This window comes from Atractosteus spatula, chromosome 4, assembly GCF_055471065.1.
Source record: "Atractosteus spatula isolate fAtrSpa1 chromosome 4, fAtrSpa1.hap1, whole genome shotgun sequence".
Lineage (NCBI taxonomy): Eukaryota > Metazoa > Chordata > Actinopteri > Semionotiformes > Lepisosteidae > Atractosteus > Atractosteus spatula.
Window position 1 is genome coordinate 47,808,284 of NC_142709.1, and position 20,484 is coordinate 47,828,767.

The 20,484-nt window shown below is 41.8% G+C and overlaps 1 protein-coding gene across 1 annotated transcript; it reads right to left on the bottom strand.

The window, feature by feature from the left end:
• Window positions 1-1,836: 1,836 nt before the first annotated feature.
• Window positions 1,837-16,912, bottom strand: pou1f1 (POU class 1 homeobox 1). The gene is made up of 7 exons (XM_088914372.1): window positions 16,768-16,912; window positions 12,168-12,317; window positions 11,447-11,545; window positions 5,606-5,851; window positions 3,436-3,600; window positions 2,387-2,447; window positions 1,837-2,050 (listed from the first exon to the last, which is right to left on the bottom strand). Exons 1-7 carry the CDS (start codon window positions 16,910-16,912, stop codon window positions 1,837-1,839), a joined length of 1,080 nt encoding a protein of 359 aa, XP_088770498.1.
• Window positions 16,913-20,484: the final 3,572 nt, after the last annotated feature.

The following is a 20,484-nucleotide window of genomic DNA, read 5'->3' on the forward strand; positions in this document are numbered from 1 at the left end:
CCAGTACTTTATGATGATTATTATTTGGTAGGTATGTTTTATTGCATTAGGTATCGTATACAGTATATATAATTAAACAACATGTATTGTATTCAGGGAAATGCCACATGTTCACATCCACTCTAATTACAGGTTTATGTCAGCATAAATCATGTAAATCAAGAAATATATAAGGAAGGCAAAATACCACAGACAAAAAATATAAGTAATGGCTTCACAATCTTACAAAAACATGCAGGTAGGGAGGTTTGTTTATGGTCACATTAATGGCAAGTATCTTCCTTGTTACACTGTGTGTAAATATTCCCATCTCAGCCCAATAAAACCATCCAGTGATAGACAGGACAACAGTAATTCAGCACAACCCCAGGACAATAAATTGAAAATAACCCCATGAGGTGACACTGTTCTGAATACACATGCCTGCTCCAGGATCGCTGAAATATGTCTGTTGTCATTCACGACCGCGCAGAATTCAGGCAACTGGAAGCGTTTGGGCTTGTAGATCCCGTGGCTGACATTTGACAAAAAAAAACAACAACTAGGAAACTGGTGACAGAAAAGGAATGGATGTCTGATGTTAAACATTTTCTGTAAAGTTGACAAGCCTTTCTCTTTGGTAGCTGCAATGCTCTTTCTAATCCAAGAGCTTTGATAAATACAAATCCTTCCTGCTTGTGACGCAATGTTACTCATTTATTTACAGAGACATTTTTAAACAGAATATTTACCATTCTGTGTGTAGAGTTTGAGGTGGCACAGTGGAGAAGTGTTTAACACTGCTGCCTTACCTGGGTAATTTTCTGACTGCTCTGCTTTGTGTGTGGAATTTGCATGTCCCCTCATGTTTAAACTTGACAGTACAGTTTCATTTCACCTCCCAAAGACATGTTGACTAGGTGTGTGTGCTAAAACAACCTCATAGCCGTTTCCTGACACTCTTTCCATAGTGGAGTCCTGCCTTGTGCCCTGTGTTACCAGGGTAGGCTCTGGGTTGCCATGACAAATTCCAGGAACAAGCAGCTTTCTGATTACAGATACCTGTAGATGCATTGGTTTATTAACATAATATCATGGCCTTTTCTTGGGCCTAAGAAGTCTGGAGAAAGTCTTGACCTCAGAGCAGCCAACTCTTGGGTCAACAGTTAATATAATAACATGGCATATATTACATATTAATTAGCAGTATGGAAAAACAGTACTATCAACTAGAACACACCTACAGTACAGTTGAGGCTCATTGAAAACAGGATGACTATTATTTTTTGCAATGAGCTGAAAAAAAACTTCTTATTCTCTATGTACAGTATATTCACAGTGATGTGGCACATTATAGCTCTGATTTACTTGAGAGACTTGTACTCAGTAACGGAATTCTAGAATTCTGAAAAATGATTCTCATCTTAAGGCCCCATTTCTTTAAGGAACGGCAATAATTAAATTAGAATTGAATAAGTTAAATAAATTAAGCACAGAGCATTTTAAAAAAAGTATCAGCACAAACCCTTGTACTATCAGGACATTACTGTAATTGTAAGGTCTTTTGTTTTCCCTCAAACATAAAGTAAAACTTCAAACTTGTTTCAAAGTGGTCAGTCCTGTTAGTTTTTTTGCTTGTTTTCCTTATATTGGAGCAGCACTATGGCTACTGTAGTAAGGGTATCCCTGTGAGAGAGCTGATTTAGCATAGGCTGTTTTTCTTATCCGTGGTCATTGTTACTTTCAGGCTTTAAATAGGTTGCCACACCTGCCCCTTTCTTTGCCAAAAAACATAAAATACAGGACACTGTGGCATTTGTTGCTAATGAGCTGTGAAATGCAGAGACCCTGGGCTCCCTATCTGCAGATGGCAGTCTCCTTGGTAAGAGAGGGGAAGGCACTGTGATGCAGGCTGGTCTTCACACGCTTCTCCCTCTGTCTTCGGTTGCAGAACCAGACCCTGACCACCTCCTTCTCCAGGTGCAGACCCTCGGCCATGCGCACGATCTCCTGGGAGGACGGCTTGCTCTTCTCCCCGAAGTTCCTCTCCAGGGCCTCCTTGGCAGCCAGGCTGAGCGAGTTTCCAGCGTTTCAACAGGGGAAATATACAGTTCTGTTCAGATACAGTACCAGCACAACGAGCAGTAACAGTCTGGGGATTAAGCTCATGGAAGACACAAAGACTGACCCCTGTAGTCTAGTAAAACTCTTATATTGTGGAACAGCTCCTGTTCTGGAGTCCTGGAGGTTTTACAAATATCTTTCAGTTGAATATGTTTTTTATCTCATTATGTAATGCAGCCCTTGGGACAACTACAGCCCCCCAGAACAGGGTGTGACCCCCGCTGTGCCTGAGGGCACTTACAGCCTCCGAAGCCCACGTCCGAGGCAGTCAGGGTGTCTTTACCTGATGGTGGTTCTCCGCTTACGTTTCCTCTCGTTCATGCCAATTTTCTCATTAAACAGGGCTGCGGAAAGACATGACAATATGTTTTACACCCGCAGAGCCACAGGGAAGACTACAGTGAATCTATGAAATATCATGCTGCTGATATTGTAATGAAGAATTGAATGCTCTGAGCCAGCAGCCATGTCACCCTGCAGCTTACAACTGGCAACCCACTGAAACTAAGCAGGTATGAGCCTGGTCACTAGGCTCACACCTGGGAAAAACTAAGGTTGCTGCTAGAAGGAGTGTTAGTGGGGCCAGCAGGGTGGTCACCCTGTGGTCTGTGTGGGTCCTAATGCCCCAGTATAGTGAGATGGACACTGTACTATAAAAAGGTGCCATCCTTTGGATGAGACACAAAACTGAGGTCCTGACTCTCCCAGGCTGTTTCTTGAAAAGAGTAAGGGTTTTACTCCAGTCTCCTAGCCAAATTTCCCATTGGCCTCCTAATAATCCCCATCTATGATCTGGTTTCATTACTCTGCTCTCCTCCCCACTGATAGCTGATGTGTGGTGAGTGTTCTGATGCACTATGGCTGCTGTCACATCATCCAGGTGGGGGCTGCACACTGGTGGTGGTGGAGGAGAGTCCCCATTACCTGTAAAGCAGTTTGAGTGGAGTGGCCAGAAAGGTGCTATATAAGTGTAAGCAATTATTATTTTTCTTTTTGCTGTTGTTCCTCACCCAAGGCACGACAGCAATAGCTGCAAGTGGGAACTCAAAACCACAACCCACCAGTTATGAGTCCAGAGGCTCACCCACTGCTTTGTGGTGTCAGAATCATGATCATTATCACCATTATTATCACCATCATCACAGAATTCTCAATTTGGCGCCATTTTAGGCACAGCTGAAGATCTGCACCATGTGCTTTGTGTATTTCAGAAGAAGCAGGCCTGGAGCACCACTGGACAGACGCCAGCCAGATGACCCACTTGGACCCAGCTCATGGCTCAGCCTCACACACACAGGGTTCCCCCCGGCACCTCCCTGCAGGACTCCTCACCGCCAGCCTGCTCCGCCTCCTCCAGCCACTTGGCCAGGATGGACTTGAGCTTGCAGGCATTCTTGAAGCTCAGCTGCAAGTTCTCGAAGCGGCAGATGGTGGTCTGGCTGAACTCCGAGCCATGCACGGCGGCCAGCGCCTCGCCCACGTTCGTCTGGGTGTAGCCTGATGAGCAGAGGCGGGACACAGGGACATCAGGGAGCTGGAATCTCGGACAACATACTGTACATTTTCAAGGGCTTGCAGCACACTGAAGAATTAAATTATTTAAAAAAGACTAGATACTTGAAAAAGCAGGCACAGAAAGGGCAAAGGCCTTGATTCAGGAAAATTGGTGGTCTCCTGCTCAGCTGGCATCAAAGGAAGACAGATTGGTGTGATTTTTTTGAAGTTTTAGTCTCAGCAAATTTGACTTAACCCGTACAGCAAAGGGGCAGCCCCCTGGCAATAAGACGAGGAGGCTCGGACCCCATTCAGGGAGAGGAGTTGCCCAACGGAGAGCTGCCGAGGTGGAGACGAGTTGGAGGAGGGATTAAAAAGATGAGTGTGAAGGAGAAAAGGCTGAGGTATAGGATGGCTAGCTTTTTAAATGTAGAGAACGATGTCGGGAAAGACTGATTTAGAACAGCTGAGGAGAATTGCACTTGGGCTGCTGTCTTTCTCAACTTTCTTAGTAAACTCCATGCATTGAATCTGAGATGTTCAGTCCACACACATTATTTGTAAATCCGGAATGTAAGTAAGTGTATTCTTTGTGTGGGAAAATGAAAGGAGTAAGGATGAGAAAGCTTTGTGCTATTTGGAAAATATCACATTATTTTTGGATGAAGAGTTTGTGGAATAGCACAATGCTTGTTTCTTTCCCCTGGAAAAAAAAATCACCCAGGGTGCTGTATTTCTTCAAGAAAAGTGCTGATAAATCGGCGCATGACCATTTGGCATGGTATTTACTGGAAACAAAAGCCCCATAAAACTCTACTGCAGAAAAAAATAGTATAAAAAGTAGCCAGATTTGGCAAAATAATTGAACTGAATCAAACTGAGGGTTGATGTCACTTGTGAAAAGGCCACTTGCTCTTTTTCAAGACACCATTAAAACACAGCACAGAAGATCCATCCATCCATTTGCTTTTGAACCACTTCATCCAATTCTGGGGTGTGGGGGAGCCTGTGAATATCAGTGGGTGCAAGGTGGGGTACACCCTGAACAGGACTCCAGTCCATTGCAGGGCACACACAGACACACCTGGTAGGTTAAAACCTTTTACTGTCTTAGGTCATTCTGCTTGGAATTTCCTCCTCTTAAACATTTTATTATATCTCTGCAGCAGAACATACAGTAGCAGGAGCCTGTTTCAGGTCTTAAATTGAATCTTACCCTCTTGGCTTTGAGTGTGAACAGTCAAGTTTCTTTTATTTCTTAATGTGTCCACTCAGCAGACAAACATATGAAAAAAAACAGCAGGCGAAAATGTGTTTGGGGTCTTCAGAGGTCAGCATTTTCAATTCTAGGCCTGTCAGGTAGCTGAAAATGCGTGTAGGGCTTGTCCTAGGTGCCTACTAGCTTGGATAAAAATTTGGGACAAATGGATCAATTTGAAAAAATTCAACATAATGTTTTGTGAAGACTGGACCTGGAATGAAATTTCTCGCATCCCCCAAAAAAATGAGAAAACTTATTGAAAGCAATGACAATAAAAGCCATTGCAATTGCCGTAAAAACCTTTCGACACTGCAAGAGCAAATCTTACCAGAGAAGCCAGTTAACCTTCCAGGTATGCCCTTCACCTGTGGGAGGAAGCCAGAGCCACAGAGGAAACTGAATACAGGGTGAACAAACTGACACCATTCCAGGGATTCAACCCAGCGATGCTTACCAGTGCACCGCCCTGAAGTATGTCCGTAATGTAGGCGTAATCTCCCAACACAGGAGATAAACGTTTGAAATCCACCCACATTAAGGAAGTTTTTTGCATTCATGTTGCGGAAACAACAATATGCGTCCTTTCGGCCAGTTCCTTAACTGAATTTGCTTGTTTTGGAACGTGACCTTGTCGAATTACATTTGTGAAGCAAAAACCATGACAACCCATGCTTTCTCTTCCCCCTGTTTCCCTTGGTTGCATGTGTTTACACCGGAGGAAAGGCCTGCGCAGGGAACGGGACTCACCCAGCTTGATCCTCCTGAGCTTGAAGTCGTTGGCAAACTTTTCCAGCTCCCTGATCTGGGGCGAGTCCATGTCCACGGGCTCCTCCGGGGGGCGGCTCTTCTTCCTCAGCTCCTGTTTGAAGTCCCCCAGACTGGGCTCCTCGGACAGCAGGGCCTGGGGCAGAGGGGGGAAGGGGTGGCCCAGGGCACAGGAGCCGGAGCTCAGCGTGTGCTCCGGGAACTTGTACAGGCAGGGGCCCAGTCCGCCTGTGGACACAGACGTACATCCCCCCGGGGGGGGGGTCAGAGCTCATAGCACCACCTACAGTATTGCGCAGCGAGGAAAACCGGAAAAATATTAAACGGAAGCACCATTTGTCCTGAACGCTGGCACTGGTCCCTGTGTCGCTGGCAGTGCCATGTTCCAAATGCCAGTCGGAGACTTGGAGGGTTCCTTGCTCATTGGACGCTGAGGAAGACTACAGTCGTGCTCGTCTCGTTACAAAACAGAAAGCAAAGAGCTCCGAGACCCTCGGGGGTCTTCAGGTGCAGAGAAAGGAGGGTCCCCGAATAACTGTGGTGACACATCACCCCAGAGTTTTCCGTGTGAAACCAGACATCTGACTCCGTGATTTGTTTTGCTCTTATTGATAGAATGGCCTTGACTGTGTTTTTACTGTGAGTTTTAGTGTTACATTTTATCTTTTGCTCAGTCTCTTATGTGTTATTACCAGACCAAGGCACAATTGTAGGATCTGATGGTCTGATTAGTTGATTTGGATGGTGAGAGAGATGTGCAAAGGAGGTCCCAGGTGCGAGATTTACACATAGGAGAGCGAAAGTGTGCGAGTTCAGGATATAACCTTCCTACTGAACTTCTGTTACAAACTCTTTATAAGCTAATATGTCTTATTCAACTGTACATATGTCCTTGGATCTGCTTTCTGACTGGATTGCTCAGCGTCGAACAGAGGTCTGCAACCTGGGTCTATAAACCTATAAAGAAAACCGCTTAGTACAAACTTCTAATTAACAGGATTAATCATTTTATGAATAATTTTATGAATAATCTTTATGATTATTATTGTTTTAAGTAATAAAAAAATTCATAAGAAAATATCATTGGGAGCATTTCCTACTCTATAGGAATTCCACAAGCTAATCACATCACAACACCTAAAACACTCCCTAATATTGTTGTCAATCACAGTCTATGTAAGGAAATGTTAGAGACATCCATTTTCAACCAAATCCTTTAAATCCAGTGCTTTTGTTCTTCTGTTTACAAACCTGATTTCTTTTGAGTAAAAGTGGTAAACATCTCCACCTTGTGGCTAAAACCAAGACAAAAGGAACTCTATGGATGCACACTCCTGAAACTTGGTGAGGATGTCTTTTGGATGTTGTAGTGACCTGCTCCCTCAAAGGAATTGCTCCCTGATTATGATGCCGTACACACATGACATAAAACCTGAGCAATACTGGATCTTCAGGAAGTTGCGTTTCTGTTCAGTGTCATTCATCCATTCATTTTCTAACTGCTTCTTCCAATTCAGGGTCGCAGGGGAACCTATCCTGGCAAGCAACTGGTGCAAGGCAGGGTACACCCTGGACAGGACAGCAGTCCATCACAGGGCAGACAGACACACTCACTCCTAGGGCCAATATTCGTAGAAGGCAGTTAACCTACAGTACCAGCATGTCCTGGGACTCTGTGAGGAAACTGGAGCACCTGGAGGACATCCAGGTGAACATGGGGAGAACATACAAACTCCACACCGATAGCACCCCAGGTCTGAAATTGAACCCAGGGCCCCAGTGCTTTGAGGTAGCAATGCTAACTACTATGCTTCTGTGCCATTCCCAGTGTCATCAGAGTGTCATGGGGGTGGTGTGGTGGTTCTGTGGCTAAGGATCTGCGCCTGTGGCTGGAAGGTTGCTGGTTCGTGTTCTGTGGCCGGCAGAGGAATCCTATTCTGTTGGGCCCCTGAGCAAGGCCCTTAACCCCAACTACTCCAGGGGTGCCGTATAAATGGCTGGCCCTGCGCTCTGACCCCAAGCTTCTCTCCCTGTCTGTGTGTCTCTTTGAGAGAAAGTTGGGGTATGTGAAAAGACACATTCCTAAAACAAGAAATTGTATATGGCCAATAAAGTGATCTTATCTATCCAGTGGCCTTCATGATGTCAATAACTTGCCATTTAGGAGTCCCTGTCTGGTCTAAAAACACCCATCTACTGTTCATAACCATTGTGTGATAAAGCTGTGAGGTTCTGGTTGTATTATTAAGCCACGGATGCTTGACAGTTTCTTCAAAGGTGTTATGTGGATAATCTCTCTCCTGCCTATAAGTAAAGACAATTATAAGTGGCAATTGTTATTTTGGACCCCAAGCTTGCAATACAAGGAAATTATTTTTAAATCAGGCAGCACTGCTGGGTCCTGTGTTCAGTCCTGAATGCAGGGGGTTGTTATCTGTGTTAAGGTTGTATGCTCTCCCTGTGTTCACAAGGGTTTCCTCTTGATGCTCCGGTTTCCTCCTATAGTCCAGAGACATACTGGTACCATGTTAGCTGGCCCTGGTGTGAGTGTGTGTGTCTGTGTCTGCCCTCAGGCAATCTGTTCAGGGTGTATCCTGCTTGCTGGGATAGGTGACCTGTTACGCTGAATTGCATGAAGCAGTTCTAAAATGGATTAATTGCTTTTACAATAGTTTCAGGATGCTCAATGGGCTCTCTGCAGACTGCACTTCTAAGACATCTTTAGAATATTCCTCCCTTAGTCTGCCTGTATTAGAAAAGTGATAGTGTGGGATACCTATCACCATGAAAAGTTTCACACAAGCTGTATGGCTATTTGCTATGTGTGGAGCAATGGCTAGGGCTCTGGACTTCTAGCTAGGAGGTTGTGGGTTCAAATCTCAGGTAAAATGCTGTTTTTTTACCTTTGAACTACTGTAGGTACTTTGTATATACAGTATTGTTTCACTTACATACTATAAGTTTCTTTGGGGAAACATGTCAGATAAACAAGTTGGTAAGTAGTAAATAATTTGAGTGATTGGGTCAGAGATGGAGTGTTCATGCTCTCCTGGGAGGCTTGTGTGGAGCCTACATAGGTTTTTAATAAATTGTTAATAAATAACCATAGTGCTGGCTATTGCTGTCTTTAGCAGCAGTAAAGATACAACTATATTAAGATAAAATATCCAGAGAACTGGTATTTATTCACGTCCAGGGTTGTATGGTTCATCTCCTAGACCAGGGATGGACAATCCAGGTGGGTTAGTCTATAGGTTTCCTAGGTCTCTTCAAAGCACCAGCACCTGAGAAGCAGTTAAACTGGTCCCCACTAACCAATAACGAGCAGGTGGAGCCTGTTAGAGCGAGTTAGAATGAGAGCCTGTATTGGCCCTCTGGGACCAAGACCAGAGTTGCCCTCCCCTGGTCTAGCAGCCATAGGTTTAGACATGGCTGGCACAGCTTGTACTACATTTTGATTATTCACTCAACAGCAGAACCTGGGAGGACGGTGGGAAGCTTCCTACTAGGCAGAAGAGCGCCGTTGGGTTTTCAATGCAGGTCTCCTTCAGGACCACCAGATGGCAGTGCTCTGCTACTAACTTGAAGGCAGAATCAGCCTTATTCGGCCGGCTCCGGCGCTTCTGAAGGGAAGTGATCGTTCCTAAATATTTGTTTCTTTTTATGGAATGTACGTACATAAATGCATTTTGAGGCTTATAAATCAAATCATTTGGAATAATTTTTCTGATTTTATAGAGTGCCTTTCCACGGTGATCTTTTAAAAATGTCTTTACAATGAGTCATATTAGACGAAAGTGGAGCTCTGCTTATTAACACTTGATTATAATTGCGTGTAATTAGCTGAGAAATTAGAAGCACATCACACGCTGATCAACAGTGACTCCCTGTCTGACGTCTCATCTCGGAACGACACTGGCTAGCTTCCAGAATCCTATTATTGACTGAATCTTAGTGGCATCTGATTGTTTCTGCTGGTACCTGTGGTAGTGGACAGGACAGCTTTCTAACTGATGAAGTTTGTTAGCTGATGAGTCACGGACTGGGCTGCTCTGAGGCTACAGGTGCATTTAAAAGATTTAGAAGATGGAAGCACCTTCAATCTAAAGAACCTGGACTGACGTCATAACGTTGTGATGTAATCTAATGTTGATACAATGCTTTAACAGTAGTTGTGGTATGGTAAACTAGGCATTCTTTATTTACATTGTATAGTCTTTTCTCATTCTTACAGTGATGGTCAAGGTATTTTCTGTACTGACCAACCAGAGCTGAAACATCTTCACATTTAATGGATGGCACATTTTTTACATTTACTTTGGACTGTGCTATAATCCTGCACGACACAAAACAAGATTTAAAGGTGCATCATTACAACTGATTGATAAGAATCACCATCAGGTCATTTCTCCTAGAAGATTGCATGTAACGACATGCACATTAGAAAACACCACAGTCTGCTTTTCATACCTTAGTGATGTGTCTGTGATTAGTTTTCCAATATGTATTTAAATATAGATTTATTAGAAAGGAAGTAATCGTATTTTAAAAATTAAAAGGAGCCGAGATCTTTCCTAAGTAAACACCGTAAACATGTTCATTCTTAATTCCATATCGAGATATTAGGTAAATGAATGACTCACTGAAATTACTTTTAGAAAGTTCATATTATTTTTTGAATATATAGCAGCTAGTGTATTTTTCTATGAATGACTCACACCTTCATAAATGTGATCTATATATTCCACTTCCTTCTCTCTGTTTAGGCAAAATTGCTCTCCTGTTTTTACTTAACGTGTATCTACTGTAAGTGATGAAGTGTGAGGTATCTACTGTAAGTGTATCTAAGTCTGAATGTCTTAAAGTTCACATATCTAAGAGAGCACTTAAAACCAAATTTCCTGCTGTTGACACATTTGTAGATATCCCCATTGTGCCCAAGTTTTTAATCTGAGATCTGAGATTTTATGAGATCTTGGCGCAAACACTGTGCCTGGAGGAACCGAATTTGTCAATACTTTTGAGGAATTTGAAAACTTGTATCAGGATCCCCTGTAGTCTCTTTGTTTAAGACTAAAGATACTCAGTTCTATTAACTAGTCATAGTAGGAAATAACAATACATCTAATCATTGTTCTTTAGACTGATTCCAGAGAAGAAATGTCTATATACAGTACAGTATACTGTACTTTTTGTAACGTGGTGACCAAAATCATGTATGATATCCTAAATACTTCATTATAAATTATTCTAAAGACCATTGTACACATTTTAAAATAATATCTTTGAGATAGATTCTACACTTTTAACAATATATCCTTACATTCAGTTTGTTTGTGTTTATGGTCTGAAGGAGGAAAGTTATCCTCTACATCTCACTTTCTTCAGGATCACCAGGGAAAACCAATCTAGAGGACACATGTACACTTAAAACTGAGAACAGGAAGCACTTCTTCATTCAAAGAGTTGTGGGTGCATGGAACAAGATGCCCAGCCATGTTGTTGAAGCTGATAAATTCATAAAAACTCATTACAACACAAAAATGCATTACACGTCAAAGAGATGTTGAAATGAAACCTCTTAATCCAGCTTTTTAAATAAAATTCGTATTGTAGGACAACAATTTTGCTGTTATTTCACTTTGCTTCTATGTAATGTAAATTTTATTTGCTTGAAAAAAACCCAAACACAGATGCTGTAGATCAATTGCAATGAACTGAAATAAGCATGCTAGCTGGGGATGATCCTCAGATAGCACCTTACTCCACACTAAATCTGCAAGTTCTTTCCAATTGACCCCGTATGTCTGTATTGAGCATTACCTTGTAGAGTGTTGGCTCCATTCACAACATTGGGGTGAGGGACACTGCACGTCTGCAAAATTCTGGTCTGGGAGATGCTGGCTGATAGCATTTCCTGCGCTGTGGATTAAAGACCTGCGTAAGCCGAGACCAACGCCTCTCTGACTAAAGTGCAGTGCTTTAAGTGCCACAGGGAGTCAAAAAACAAGACTTGTTTTGATGTGAAAGACAATTTCTTGCAAAATATGACCATGCCGTACTAGCCTGGGGCCCCCTCTACTCATGCCCACCCCAAAAAGAAAATCCTGTATGATCCTAGAAAAAAGAATCTTCTGGTTTTTGAGACGAGATGTTTAATGGATTGATTCAAATATCAGAATGGAGTCCTTCATGAATCTAATGAGAAATAACTTCTTCTATATCGCAGGAATATTAAAGGTATTCTACAAAGATGCCAGCTGTATAAATGGAGAAGTCTCAAAAAAGTCTCTTTTGTTTCTAATTAGAGGTAAAAAGGGGGAATTCATTCACCTGGGCAAATTTCTACAAACAACATACTGTACCGCACATAAAAAGTGCTAAAAAAACCCTCCGTTCTCCCTATCCTAAGAACATAACTGCAGTTGCGGTGACTCTGGCTGCTGGTTATCTCTGGGGCTCTGATTAAGCAGCCAGGTGGTTGTCATTTGCCTTTTGTGTCTGACTGTTTGGCTGAGTGTGTCTCCCTGAACGCTGGACTCACCTGCCATCATGCCGTAAGTGGTCTGCTGGTTGCCGTAGTGACAGGCCGGCATAGAGTAGTGGAGCCCGGTGGAAGCATTGCCGAGCGCCGAGGAGGACAGATGCATGTGGGAACGCTTGGAGGACTGGACAAGGGACAGGCCAGAGGGCACTGCAGGAAAGAGAAGACAGCACCCCGTCACAGCACCTGCGAATGGGCAAACAACTGAGGCAGCGCAAGCCACGGCCTTTGTAATCTATACAGCACCTTGTCAAGCAATGGCACCTCCATATTAACTCAGTCCACACATCTGGAACATTCTCATAAGACTCCTGCAATGCTGCTCAGTTATGGCGTTTCATAATGATACATTCGCTTTTTTTTGACAGGGAGTAGAGACAGTAAAATGGGAAAATGATTCACTCTAGTAAACCTTAATTAAAACTTCTTTTCCACACTTCATGTGTGGTGAGTTATCGAGGGGCTATAAACCACAGTCTTTTTACAGAGATCATAACTTGGCTTCTTGTGTTCTCATCCCGAGCTGCTGCTGCTTTTCATCTGAACAATTAAATATCTGTTCTCTACCCACATGAGCTTAAATTGTCATTAAGACAGTTTAATAATAGGTTATGAATCCGTAACAGGAAAGTTATGTATTAAAAAAAAGATCAAGATCCAAAGCTTAATTTGCAAATGCCCTTGATTTCACAAATCCAGAATACCACCGTTATTCTGACCATTAATCTGTGTCCAAGCACGAGAGATGATTATAAAGAACTTTTTTCCAGGACAAAAATACATATTGAAGCCTCTTTACATTACAAAAAACAACAGCAGATGGTTAGGTAAGTCACAAATAAGTCACGGTGGGGGCAATGTTCTGACTTTTGGAAATATGGATTTTCCATTATTTATTCTCCCCAGTGAGAGCCTGGTTTTCCTATTATGTTTCCTTTTGTTGCGCAAACATTGCTGCAAGATGTAGAAGCAACTTCTCCTCTCCTCATTATAAACGTACTGTACTATGGCGTTTTCACAGGGAGCAGAAGTGAGGCTGAGGTACAGTACAATGAGAGAGAAGTTCATTACACATATTCGCACAGGACAGGTCAGGCTCATTATTTTATATCTCAAAGCTATTTGTTCTTGTCTCAAACTGTGACATTGCAAAGGGCCAAAATGCGAGGAAGCCTTTGGCCTTCTTGTAACAAATTAATCCATTGATCTCATTCATCCATTTCTTTAAAGAAGCTTTAAAGAATTGTATTCCACGCTCCCACAACTTGTGCAATTTTTAAAATTATTTTTAATCTTTGTTATTTTTTATTATGGTGACCACAATTCTATACAATGTTCTAAATAAGGGCTTATTATTGTAATGAGCAATTCTATTCTTAACATAACATCTCTTGATTTTTTTTCAGTGCTTTAAGCCTATAATACTGTTAGCTTTTAACATTGTACTGTACATGATGCATCTGTTGTCTTAAATCTTTTTTACAGGTAGCCTCTCCAGTTTCATAAGTATTTCTACATCTTCTACAGATGTTGGTATCACCTGAGAACTTGACTTGTTCACTAATTATACCAGAATCTGGATCATTGATATAAATTAGGAAGAGCAGTGGTCCTAATACAGATTCCTGTATACTGTAAGTTGTTAATTAATTACTTTAAACAACCTGTATTAGTGTTAATTACAATATCAAAATTTTCCTTTTTTACCAGGCAGGAGACAGTACAAAAAAGAAAGAAAACAAATTCCCATTTACAACACTGTCCATTATACAGTATCTTTCAACAGCCTGATAGCAACTACTGTATACTGATGATTAATTGAATGTTTATTCCAAATGCTCAAATTGTCTTCAAATATTACTGCAAACAGTGTGCATAGCTAATTTTGTTAATTATAAATACTTTTTTGCAATCCTTAAAATGTTGCCCTTTTTACTAAAGACAAAACCAATTATCTATTTCAAAAGCTCTTCGGGAGCATTTCCACTGTAATTTTTTTTTATATGAGACAGCCACACCTTGAGAAATAGATTCAAATTCATCATTTTGTAAATTGCAGACATGTTATCAGTGCTTATGGACAATCACCAAGGCAAAACACAATGCTGTTGCAAAGACACGTAGATTAAAATGATTTTGGTATGGAGGACCCAGCAGTGCCTTATTAAAAGCTTGACCAACAGAAAAATTCAAGCCCAAAAATATGTTGCAACCAGCTAGAACCTGGGTTACTTTCTTGAACATACCGTATTGATTCATCTAATGACTTTAAACCCATTTCATCAGTTCAGGATGGCAGCAACAGTATAAAAAATCCATTGCATTTAAAAGGGCAAACATGTTCACATTTCCTTGTTTTGTCTAAATATGAATAAAGGATTAAAAGTAATTTTAGACAGTAATGATGTTGTAAAACAGCCATGATTTCACCTGCATATTTTCCCACAATCCATAGTATTTTATGATATTATTTTGAAAGATCCTTGCTGACTTCAATGGTGTTGTATTATTGTCAAAAGGTCTAAACACCCCAAAAATCTGAAGTACACTCCCTTATCCCCTGTCAGCATTAGGGGTGTATCCAATGCAATATGTACTGTAATAACTTCAACACAATCAAAACCACTGAAGCACTCATGCAATGGCAATTAACTGCATGCACACACCTGAGTTTTCCTGATGATCTAAATTTCCCTTAATGTGATACAAGCTCTGAAATATTATTAGATTATTAAAACAGTAAGTTCGGCACAGCATGAGGGTATTGCTGATGGCTTTTGTGTCACAATATAGTCACTGAAAATTACACAATTCATTATTTCCTCCTAACGTTTTTAGAAATGCGCCACGCATGCAATTTCTGGAACACAGGACAACTACAAATTAATCTGCCAGGAAACATCAAATTTAATAGTGGGTCCTTACCATGCAGGATTTCAGGAGCGATGCCTTGCATTGTAAATGCCTTCAAAATTGTGGCTCCCATATTCACATAAATCATGACTCTTGAGACGCAATACTTGCTTTCCCACTTGTAAAATTCCAAGTACTAATATAGTGTAGCATAAACACATTTACACCAATGTTACCTTCTTTACTCTCATTCATAATCAAGTATAACAGTATGCATGTTGCTGTGTTCAGCACGTGAAGAAAGCGTGATTTAGAATCATCTTTAAAAATTTTTTAGTTCACCTTGTTGTTAATACCTTTTAAAAAACAAACACTGCTTAATAAAGTTTTTGCTCACCAATAATTCCTAACTAGCTTGATGCTTGGTTGTATGTGAAACCTTACTGATACAGGTAGGTTAGAGTACAATAAAATAAAACGCACTGCAAAGCTTCATTTAATTAATTGGAAGAGCCTGTATCCTGCTATAATGCCATATCTCTGCTCCTTCACAGAACATAGAAACAACTCAAGGACAATTTGGTCTACCAGATGTTCCAGTGTGGTAGCTTTCCTTTACAAAATGCACCATTTAACTCAACAAAAAGACCAGGACAAGGTCATTAGATCGTCTCCCCTAAGAGCAAAGAGCTTATTTAAAGTCTTTCCTTTCATCCAACAAAATAAAACTAATAGGGATGGGACAGGTGCAATACAGGAACAGCAACCTTTCCATTTTAATTTTAATCTGATGCACTGAAGTGCTAACTGAACTGAACATTACTCACAATACAAGTTATTCTTATTTGTGTCTTCCCTGCAGAGGTCAATGAATAGGCAGTTTATTCCTATTCCTTCAGAAAAATGGAGACAGGCTCTCACAAGCACGCACATACGGAAAGACTTGCTATGGCAAATGCACACACACAGAAACATCACCCACACACAGAAACATCTGCGTGCCAGCAAACATGCAGACGTCCACCTTGCCCTTCATAAAAAAGAAGAAAAATCCTTGCCTGAAAACAGCACAGAAAGAGAGCCTCTGCCTTATTTTCTAGGGTCAATTCTGGCATCACTTGGCTTAGATCGCGCCACAATCAACAGTTCTGATCTCAAGGGTTTTGCAAACCTGGAGATACAAGCTAAAAATTTTAAATCACACATGCAGCAGTCTCCGTTTTGACTGGATGGAATGCTTTAAGAGCACTTGTCCCTCACGCAACAGCTTGAGCTGAGAAATGCGTTTTGGCATGATTTTCAAAAAAGGTGTAAATGCACTTGGGTCAGCCTATGCATAGTACACCAGCCACTCCTGTCCAGCTTTAACTCACCAGTGCTACAGTACATGTTTCTGCAATTGCTGCGATTTTCAAACTAGTCTGAGCTTTAGCAGGAAAGACCATGTGTCTCCATTGTCTTTGCAAAGCCAACAGCAGGTGCGTGACCATTGCTGGATTAGGAGGCTGTGTTTTCCACCAGCTTAGAGAAGAATGGAGCTGCAAGACTCCCATTATTCTCATGTGGAGAAATACTGAAGTATTTGAGGTGCCACAGGAGAACCCGTTAAACCGAAACAGCGCGACTCAAAACTGTTTTTAGAGCAGAACCTTTTATCTCGGGGATCGTGGCGGCTGGTGTGGAATGGAATCAGCGGGGCAGACTGAGCGTCGCGCGGCCGCGGAGGTGCGGGGCGAAGGCCAGGTACCTGCGGGCACCATGCCGGCGGAGTGGTTGGAGACGGGCAGGCACTCGCCAGGGCCTGGGTGGTGCATGATGAGGGGCAGGGCGGAGGAGTCGGCGGCGGCGAGGGCGGCGAAGGAGTCGGCGCTGGCGAAGGCCTGGCACGTCATTCCCTCTACCGGCCGGGGCGTGCTGCGCTGGTGGCCCCCGGCCCGCGGTCACTCAGGGGCCCCGCTGGGCCGCGCGAGGGCTGGGTGAGAGATGGCGCCGCGTACCTGGGTGAGGATGTCCGTCTTCTGAGGATCCCTGCCTTGCATAAACTCATGAGACGGCTGTCTGGCGCGCTCAGGCCGTGTGCAGGTATTTATACTGGCCCCCGGAGCCTGCTCATTCATTTTAATTCTCCTTCTCAGGGGTATTACCATAGAAGAGCCGGTACCTGTGTCCTCTGGTACAAAGCAGGATAATTAGGAAAAAAAGGGAAACCCGATACTCTTTTTTTTTTCTGCTCACCTCTTACTAAATCTGTGTGTGCGTGGAAGAGGCTGGATGTGATTTTGCTTATCCTTTAATGAACATTAGCCCCAAAGCGCACAGAAAGAACAGTCTCCTCGGCTTCATGCTCTGAAGCGCTGCATCAGAACAGGGTGTTTTTAGATTTCATGGTGGGCTAAGTGTGGTTTTTGCGCTTGATCTCTCTCCCGGAGATAAATGAAGCTTTCAATACTGAAGAAGGAAACTGATTCCAAGGTATTGTGCAGTTATCAGTGCACAACGCGTTCACACAGCACCACGGTGAAAGTAGAATAACTAATCCAAATCATTTACAATACTTTCACCATCGATCAATGTGGATAAGATTATATATGCAGCTGTGTAAACATTTTAGATATCACTGACACCTCCAGGAGTTAAAATTGATTAATATTATGCTCCTCAAAACTTTACTCAGAGCCTCCACTGGTTTTATCTATCTCATTTGTGATGGGTTTCTCCCTACATTTATAGGAACCATTGTTAATACTATGGGTGAGAAGAAACCAAGCTTGTCATTGAACAATTTTTAATTCAGACTGGTCAGAACAATCATAAGCCTAATCACAACAACATAGGATTAAAACATTTTACTGTATTTGCTCATATGAAGCATCTGATATGAAGTGTTGTAGCAGCTAATCCATCACATTTACCAGTCTAGTCTAATTGACTCATTGTTAGGTGATCTTTGTTGTGAACATGATTTGTTTCTCTTTACACTTCCATAAAGCTGAGATGATACTTAATTATTTTGAAGCCATGATTGTCTATGTCTGTGATTTTTGCACAGCAATGTATTATAGTACAGTTCTGACCAAGGTACTGTATCTCATCACTTTTGAAATCAAGTTAAAGTTTCAGGCAGATATTTTGGGGAAGGCATTTTGTTAAACCTTACACAATCTTAACCTCCAGACTACACTGGCAACCTACAAAAGTGCCTCATAATAACAGATTTTTATGCTCTGCCTTGAAAATAATGATTACAGGAAAGACAGCCTTCAGGTCTGATTGCATTATTTATTTCCTCATCTAACTGTCCACAAATAAAACCCAATCAAATCTCTAAATCTATGAGAGGGAAATTAGACTTTTCTTAAATTAAACTTAAATGACTTAAAAGGAAGCTTTGCAAATTCCAAGCATTATTTGTTGAACATTTTTTCCCTTTCAAAGTTTGTGTTTGGGATATTTGAAAATGCATTTCTCTCTTTGTTATTTCCAGATGCTTCATGACTGTGAGCTTTGACCGTTGTAGAGAGCAGGGTGATGAAGGAGAACAATAGTTATTCTGCATTTGGAAGCAACTAAACACACCTCCTTTTGTTTCTGGGAATGTAGCAGGAGGTTTAGGATGACTGTGTTTGTTTAAAGAAGTAATTGTGGTCTTTAATTATAATTAGCTTAATGTCTGTGTTAAGATAAGGCCTGTTGGTGTTCTACCTGGGTAGACAGCAGCAGAGAACCAGCTGGCTGTGGTGGATTAGAAGGATGTGGGTTGTTTTGTGTATGGATTTGTGTAATAGTTAAAATGAGTCTTTCTAGAGATGTGAAGCTGCATTTTGATTCCAGTCCTTAACAGTTTTCATTCCCACTTTGAGGCTATTCTACCCCGTATGAACGCCTGCACTCTAATTAATTTAAACACTTGTGTTTGGTTTTTGGTAGCAGTTCCTTGAAAGAAGAAGAAGCTTAACTTCCATTCCTATGATTCTTCTGATAAAACTAACTAATATGATACTATATGTTTTATTAGCCCAGCCAGGTTACAGTGCTTTCAAACTAACATGAGTTGTTTTAAATGTTATTTTTAAGAACTCCATGTGCATCACAGATATACTTGAAGTGCACTCACATAAAGTATATGCAGAACAATATATCATTAAAAAAATAAGGTAAACTCCTGGGTGGCTCAGTGGCACGGTGGTTAACATTGCTCCCTTGTAGTGCTAGGGACTGGAATCAATTCCTTTGGTGTTACCTGCATGTTTATATGTTCTTCCCATGTTAGTGTGGGTTTCCTCCTGGTGCTTTGGTTTACTCCCACAGTCCAAAGACATATTGGTAGGCTTATCGGCTTTTGGGAAAAATTGGTCCTGGTTTGAATTTGGGAGTGTCTGTGCCTGTGTATGTCCCGCAATGGACTGATGTCCAGGGTGTATCCTGCCTTGAGCCTGTTTCTTGCCAGGACAAGCCCTGGCTTGCCTACAACTCTGAATTGGAATACAGCAGTTAATAAGCAGATGAATAGAAGGTAACAACCCCTCTTCACAACTTGTCAGGAACAGAAAAAACAGAGTACTTTAACACCACAGTCAGTTTTATCATGAGTCCACCCGATTTCTTACCTGATAATGCTGAATGTTAGTTCTGACGGGGCTGGCCTTGTACAGTAGGTTTCTGCCTGAACCTACACTAGCCGAAAATCAACAGCCTCCCACACAAGAGTGCAGATCCCCAGGTCATGTCACAAAAACTGGTGTGGATGTGGTCTGATAAGTGCAGCAAGGACTGACCCAGAGGTAAACTGGGTGTCCAAGTATTTCCTCCACAGATGAGAATGTTTCCAGCATTAAGGACAAAACCAAGGAGACATGTGAGGCATACTCTCATTGCCAGCCAAGTCAACATTTCCCAGATAGATAGCTGGGTCTTAAGGAGACTCACTGATATAAGAAATCATCCAATGTAGGGCGCTGGCTGCTAATATTAAACCTACTATATAGAAAAGAATAGATCTTTGAAATATATAGAATAAAATAGAATAGCTATTTGACACACAGTATATAAATTAGAAGTGAATAAATATTTGACACACAGTACTGCCTTGCAGAAGGCATACATTTTCTGCACATTTTTACAGAAAATGAAATCCATTCATCTCACTGAAATTCATTTGAATGAAATTATGAAGGGGGTATGATGTAATGATGGACGTAAAATACAATGAAAGGTTGACCCAGCCTTCACAGATGCTCTAAATATTGCTTGATGAGCAAGAAAGGTCCTAGCCGCTATGCTTTGGAACCAAGGTCTGCTTCTGTGGTCTTCTCAGCTGAGGAGACAAGGTTGATGATACAGTACATGTAATCGTCACACACTGGACCCAGCTAACCACACTGTGTCTCAAATGGGAGCTCCTAGGCCACTGTCCTCACAGCCCTGGAGTGGCGCTGAGTGATCCTTAAAGCAGCATCTCTCCAGC